The sequence below is a fragment of the Mus caroli genome, chromosome 5 (assembly GCF_900094665.2).
Source record: "Mus caroli chromosome 5, CAROLI_EIJ_v1.1, whole genome shotgun sequence".
Classification (NCBI taxonomy): domain Eukaryota; kingdom Metazoa; phylum Chordata; class Mammalia; order Rodentia; family Muridae; genus Mus; species Mus caroli.
This window is the reverse complement of record NC_034574.1, coordinates 89,791,399-89,798,787: the sequence shown is the minus strand read 5'-3', so window position 1 is coordinate 89,798,787 and position 7,389 is coordinate 89,791,399. Positions and strand designations below refer to the sequence as shown.

General features: G+C 44.0%; 1 protein-coding gene across 2 annotated transcripts in view; it reads right to left on the bottom strand.

Annotated features, from left to right (window-relative positions):
• Fras1 (Fraser extracellular matrix complex subunit 1) overlaps positions 1-7,389 on the bottom strand; it is a 395,823-nt gene that overhangs the window by 11,567 nt on the left and 376,867 nt on the right. For both annotated transcript variants that reach the window (XM_021162463.2, XM_029477538.1), the window contains 5 exons: positions 4,709-4,923; positions 3,552-3,702; positions 2,430-2,537; positions 1,457-1,616; positions 533-649 (listed from right to left, as the gene is read on the bottom strand). In XM_021162463.2, the coding sequence (XP_021018122.1) occupies positions 533-649; positions 1,457-1,616; positions 2,430-2,537; positions 3,552-3,702; positions 4,709-4,923 (751 nt within the window). The remainder of the gene's footprint in view (positions 1-532; positions 650-1,456; positions 1,617-2,429; positions 2,538-3,551; positions 3,703-4,708; positions 4,924-7,389) is intronic.

The window sequence follows — 7,389 nt, the reverse complement described above, 5'->3', positions numbered from 1 at the left end:
TCAGAAATCCGCCTGTCTCTGCCTCCCAAGTGCTGGGATTAAAGGTGTGCTCCACCACCGCCTGGCAGACCCCTTTATTTAAATAGTAGACAATGTTGATTCATTAACATCAGATTCACGGGCAATAGCACAATAATTCATGCTTGACTGAATGGGGCTTATCTACTAATACTCCTCAGGGCACATGAAAGCCCTTATGTGCTTAGAAATGGTAGAAAACACATTGGTGTTCTGCTTAGGAGTCATTTAAAAGAGCAAAGCCACCAATAAGATGCCCACAACTGAAAACATACAGCATTAAATAGACCATGAAGGATCATTGTGCTCAAAGAGCTGACACGAGAAGGCCAAAGACTCCCTTGTTCAGCTTTAGCTGGGGCTATGCCTGTTGGTGACTCAATATTTCTACACATCGGTGGACGACTATGGAAGCATGGTGGGTACACGTTTCAGGATTCCGAAACATTTTGGTGAGCCGGAGAATTCTTAAACAAAGAAATGGAAGCAGTGAGGATCAGTTAGATTGGCCTACCTTTCTGGGGCATGTGCGGTGCAGGCCAAGGACTTCTCTCCTGGGTCCACCCAGGGCTGTGTGGGCTGCACGGTGCACGGGATCAGGTAGATGGTGTACTCCCCTGAGTAGTCCTTTCTGGAAACAGGCAAAGCAGACTGTAGTCACCTGATGACGACTTAGCTCCAGACAGACTTAGCTCCAGACAGATATGACTTCGTTAAGCAGGGCTCAGATGGCATTTATGCCCTCACAACTCTGTAAGCGACACTTGCAGGAACTCATCTCTGATTATTCTAACATTCAGAGTATTATCCCCAAGGTGTTAATTTTTTTCATTTACTCACGTCCATTCTACGAGGAAAGCTGAAAAAAGGCCCAGTGCTAATGAAAATTCGAAGTTCGGGTGATGACAAAGAGAGATAAGGAAACCTGCTTGCTAATTTGCTTAGGATTTCTTGTCAGTTGACAACCTGTTAACATACTCTTAAATACAAGAGCTTCTCTCTGTTAAAATGTAACTATGCCAGGCTCTGTTGCAGAAAAGGAGACAAACACCATGCAGACAGCATCTCTCTTGAGCAGAATGGATACAGTGTCCTAGGGACACCCACCTCCATTTGGCTAGCTCTTGATTTTAAGGTCTCCTTCTCAGCCTCAATGGCCTCATTCCTTTTCAAAGTTGAAGCACACTAGAAATTCTCATGGGGATGGGGGCTTGGGGGCTCAGTGTGCTTATGGCAAGACGCAAAATTCTCTAGAAGTCTCTGTGCCCATCACTGACTTGTTGCTAGGTAGCAACCCCAGCCCCCGGCAGGTTAAAGGAAAGACAGGAGAACATTCAGAAACTTGTGGAAGAATCTCTAAGTGCCTATGTTTCAAGCTCATGAACGAAGTTGAAAAGCTTTCAGGTCAGGCCCCAGAAGCTTCCAGCATGGTATTTACCGATTGTAAGAGCTCGTGGCTCGCCAGAGTTGATGAGGAGAATCAAATGTCTGAGCACTCCACAAGAGCTGCAGGTCAAACTGAATTCCTCCTAGGTGGTCTGGAGTCAATATGAAAGACTTCACATCCGGGAGGGTGTGGTGCTCTATCACAAACTGCCCTGTTTCAGAGGGAAACACTCTTGATTTGTGAGTTTACAGTGTCTGCTTAAGGACAGCAAAGAATTAAGGGCATGCATACCCTTTAGAATATAATTTACAATGCTTGAGACACTATAGCATCTTATACCAGCCCACCACCCTACTTATAATGGCCATTATGATCATACATAATGTGTAAACACATGTGGAAATGTGCTGAGCTCTTATACGATCCTATGGATGTTTATGGGAAAATGGACACGGATTATACCCAAACATGACACTCAACAGACACATTTTGGGGTCTTAATGTTTTACAAGTAGAAATTCAATGTTGGATCTAATCATATTCAAGTCTTTGGTGGAAGGGGACAAGTGTAGATGTCTCTGAAAAGGTAAAGGTTACTTAACAAGACATCATCATTCTTAAAGTTCGGTGTGAGTGTTTAAGGTGGATAAGTTGATGGACTATTCTGGATGGAAATAAATTGGTTGGGTCTATTCTCCTTTATGTATATAGACATAAAGTAAATATAAAGAAGCCTAAAGCAAGTAGGAAAAGCATTTGTGAGATAAAGGGTACTTTATACAAGAACTGTTAGTCTCTGTGAAGTTTGCTGAATGTGAAATGGTATTGTGTTTTCTTTATTCTTAGTTGACATCTGCTGAAGTGTTTGGGGAAAAGCAGTGACCCAAAAGAATGTGCGTGTGTTCATATATAGAAAGTAAAATGCTAACACTATTGACTTTTTCATTGTTCTAATATTTCAACTTTTCTGAATGTTTGAATTATTTCTTAATAAAGACTTAGGAAAATAATGCATTGAAGCTACCTCTGAATTTGGCATGGGTCTTGAACTCAATGACGAGACGGCCATCCTCTCTAATGTAGATCCTTATTATCTGAAGCCTTGCAGAGAGCACACTGTCTGTCTGGATCCCTGGACAAGCAACCACAAAGAAAACGTCAAAGTCAGGGTATGGAGAGCATCTTCTGGATACTGACTACCCTAGACTCGGTCTCAGGGGCATCTCCAAGGAGATCCAAGTATCTAGGTAAATGTGATGTAGTTCTATATCCACACAAGCATGATTACAGACATGAATGTCGATTTGAACAGTACAGCAGCTCTTGTTTGTGGCTCTGTATCTTTTTCTAGGTCCACTGTCCATACACTGGGCTCTTTATCTATGTGAGTACCACTTTCCCCAGAAGCAGAGAATGTCCCATTTCAGAAAATAGTGGATCTAAAACTTCAGCTTCCTATACTATATTTTTCCTTTACTTTTAGGACCTAACAGGGTCCTAAGCTTTGATGTATATATTTTATTCTCAAACCAATGGAGATGACAGGGAACCTTCTAGAAAGTCATCTGTGTGGACTTAACACAATGAGTAGAGGCTGTTACAAGAACCATGCCTATTGGGTTCAAGATGACCTAAAATAAAATGGAATCGATGGAGGAGAAAAACAAAAGTTAAGCAACCAACAACAGATATGAGCCAAAGGCCCAAGTGGTAATTTGGCTCCAGTGGGAGAATATGAGCTACTTCCCCACAGGGAGTATGAAACAAACAGGATGGTCTGAGCCCAAGCCATTTAAGGGAACAAAGGATGTAATTTTCAATTACTAGAGATGAAGCCTGTCTAAAGAATGTTCATGACACTCCAGCATCGATCCCTCAGATGAAGGGTGTCACTGCAGAAAAGGGTGGGGTGAGTAGAGAAGTGGAATTAATGGGAAGTGGGTTTGGGGTTGTGTTGGGGTATAGGACCTTGAAAATGGGGGAAAAACAAACAAACAAAAGAACAAACAGATTGGGATACTTTCTGGATTCCAGTTAAAGCTCCTTCCGCTTTTCTAAAAGACCACAGGAATATCGTTGCCATTAGAGTTCATTGCTTATCATGATCTAATGTGAGGTAGAAGAGTTAGGACGTCCTCAGGCATACCTGTTCTCCAGAGAACTGTGTCATAGAAGAAAGAGAATTCCATCTCAGTGTGGTGCTCTAAGGAGGCCCAGCCCCTGGGTGCTGTCACATAGATGTAGGACACGTAGAGTGGCACATGAACCGTCAGAAACGACTGGGCAGAATCTCTCACCTGCCAACAAAAGTGTGCAAGAAACAGGCTTACTTCTTTCCTGGGAGGATAGGAGAGAAAGTAAAGTAAAATCCAGAGCTTTAATGGAAGAAAACTCATGGAGAACAGAGAACATTCATTTTGTAGGGGAGGAACCATCAGGTTTGTGCCATCCATCCACAGAAACAGAAACGTCGGCTGCCTTGAAGCTTTCTCCAGTAGGGGGCAGTGCTGCACACAAAACCAGAGGAAGTAGGGCACACATTTGAATTAAAGAGACTATGCCATGGATGAAAATCCTTCTACAGATTCTCTCATTTAGTAAGGCTAAACATGTTTTGAAGTGAAAACCAAACAGCTAACAAGTTTTGGCTCTCACTGAGACAAAGGCTCAAAGACAGGAGTGGAGCTTGAGAATCAATGTCCCCAGGAGACCGCCTAATCTCTCTGGTGCTCTTATAAAACTGCTCTCCTGAGCCTTTGGAGTCGTCTTAGCAACACTTATGCCATCAGGAATGTTTAATGTGTAAACATGCGCTCACACATGCATGCCTACCCCACATATCTGTTTTCGCAGGGGTTGTGAGTTTGGAGTAAGCACACAGTCAGAAGGTTTGAAACAATAGACTCTTCCCAGTGGTGTTTCAGAATCCAAAGTTGTCTTTTGAGGGGTGTACCACCTGCGATTCTGGTTCATTCCAAGTGGGAGAAGAGAATATATTCATGTAAAGCACCCCACTAGCAAATGTGAACCTCCATTTTCCAAAGTATACAGAGCGAAAAGAATCCCACACCCATCTAAAGATACTAGAGTTTTGGGCTTGCTACAATAATTGTTTTATACATTACCTTGATTTAGAAGACCTCAGCACTCTTTCAACTACAGTACAGCCAAGACCCCTGATAAGGATCTTAAAAAGAATATTCCCTTACCTGGCTGAATACAGCTATTGGGTATCTAGCTGACCAAGGCACTTCTACAACAGAAGTGGCATGGCACCCAAGCACAATATCCCAGAGAACCCACCTGGAAGTCAGCAGTCACGGAGCCCCCACACACATCGATAAGCTCTGTCATATCGTAGTATGCATCAAAGGTCCACACGCAGCTCTTTAGGTTCAGGTGTCTGTAGAGCTGGATGGTTTTGGGCTCTCGTACACTTGAGTCAAACTGGAAGGGGCGGTCATAGCCAGGGCCCAGAGCAGTACTGTGGAAACCTGCGTCATCCAGGAACCCTGCCTCTGCATGGGAGGGAGGAAACAAGAAGCAGTGACTTGGTCTGAGCATGCCAGGGACTGGGTAAAGAGGAGGTCGCTGGGCTGTCCATCTGAGACCCTGGCTGGATCTACCATGGACTCCCAGTATCCAGTAAAGTCAAGAGGAACGTTTATAAAGAGCTGAGCTGCCTGTTGGGAGCTGAGGTCATGGCTCAGCAGGTAAAGTGTTCCTTACAGAATATGCATGAAGGTCTGTTGTGCATTTGCTCCAACATTTGCATTCTGTTATTTGGGTGTGTAAGATGCAGAGGGTCCCTGCCCACTCCCCATCCCCCAGTTGGTTCTGATCAGTAAATAAAGTTGCTGGCAGCCAATGGCTGGGCAGAGAGACAGAGACTGGACTTTGGATTTGCAGGTAAGGGTACCAAGGGAGAAAGGAGAATCACCATGCCAGGAAAGGAGTAAGATCCAGGCTTGAGAGCTGCAGAAGAGAGAGCACACCAATCATGTAAGAGCAGGGGAAGAGCGGCTCCAGCCCCCAGCCCCCAGCCCCAAATGGGTCTAAGGTAACAAAGATGGAATATAGATTCTAGTAAGTAATAACTCAGTAGCAGAGGGGAGGCATAAGTTAAAGTTGAAGTTTGGGAGTGGCCCAGCCATTGAGCTGTTTAAGGCATATTAAAATAGAAGGCTCTGTATGTGTGTGTGTCTTTTATTTGGAGCAGATTAATCAACTACTACAACAAGGGCCTGATTATGGATGCCCAGCACCTATGGGAAAAAAGCTAGGTATGGAAGCCTGTATGCATGTCCCCAGTGCTGAAGCATAGAGAATCCTTGAAACTCACTGGCCAGCCAGAAAGCTTCAGGCTTAAGGAGCAGATTCTATCTCAGAAAGTACAGTGGAGAATGACTGAGGAAGACATCTTTAATTGACCTTTGGCTTACACATACATACAAACACACATATGTAGATGAACATGTATACAAGATACCCACACACACACATACACACTCACACATACCAAGGGAGAAGGAAAGTGAGAGAGTGACAGAGAGAACGAGAGAAGAGAGACAGAGAGGCAGGAAGATATAAGGGTGAGCTGTCTGTTGCCTGGGGTTAAATGGGGCACTGCTCCTTTAAGAGACCCAGGTACCCAGGAGAAAAGGTGACCACACAGCACAGCAGCATGGATGAATAAGGCAGGGTTTCCAGGTATTTCTCTGCATCCTGCAGCTCACCTCTGGTCTTTGTGAAATTGCTGCACTACATAGATCCCTCGCGTATGAAAATAGTTATTTTTAAGGCCAATGTGAAACTCGGTTTTTATGGAAAGCCATCAAACCAACATCCAACTTGCCTTTCCTCCTCCCTCCAATGGTTTCCGAACTCTTGAGGTGGGGGGAACCATCTTGATTAGTAGATAGCTTGCTAATGATGTCTGACTAAACTTCACCTGCTATGGGTCAAAATGATTAGATCAAATTCTGTGACCTGTTCTAAATTACAGAAGACAGCTGAATGCTGATACAATTTTAGGACACTTGAGGTATAATAAAAATTTTCACATTTTTAGAGTGTGTGTGTGTATGTGTGTGTATGTATGTGTATGTGCGTGTATGTATGTGTGTGTGTGTGTGTGTGTGTGTGTGTGTGTGTGTCTAAGACCATGTCATGGAGGTCAGAGGACAACCTGTGGGAGTCAGCTCTCTCCTTCCCCTCTGAGCATCTTTCTGGCTCCTGAATATAATTTTTATAGTCCTAAAAGTAGCCATCATGTTTTAAAAGAGACAGAGAGGCAGCAAGAGACAATGCTGAACTGTCTGTGGCCTGGGGTTAAATGGGGCACTGCCCATTTAAGAACATCTCAGAATGTCCACCACCAGCAACCTGCCCTTAGTCCCACTAAGAGTAGAACCTCAGTTAGCCTGGGATAAATGTAGATGTTTTTAAGCAGGGAGAGATAGAGATTTTCAGTTTTTAATCATACCGTTTCTTTTCTTGCCTATGTATGTGTGCCAATTAAACTTTCATGTGTAGTTCAATGGTTTAAGAATATTTTGAGCTCTAAGTCTACCGTACAAAGACCACCACTACCAAAAAATGACACTTAATGAATATGAAGGAGCAGATAAATGCATTTCTGTCTTCAAAACCACTGTTGAATAATTCATCCGAAGAACAGTAGTGGGGGAGGGGCCGGGGGAATGACAGGCATTGCATGCACACTTGTCAAGGTAAGTGGAAACGGACAGGACTTTTTGTGGAGTGAAATGTCCGCTGCGGTGAACACAGATGCACAGTCTGTAGCTGTTGGACTCTTAAGAGTCCTCATCTGCTGTTCATGCTCAGCTGGGGTCAAGCTCTTGCTGAGACAGGAGCATCCAGGGGAAGGGGAGAGGGGAAGGGGGAGGGGAGGGGAGAAGAGAAGAGAAGAGAAGAGAAGAGAAGAGAAGAGAAGAGAAGAGAAGAGAAGAGAAGAGAAGAGA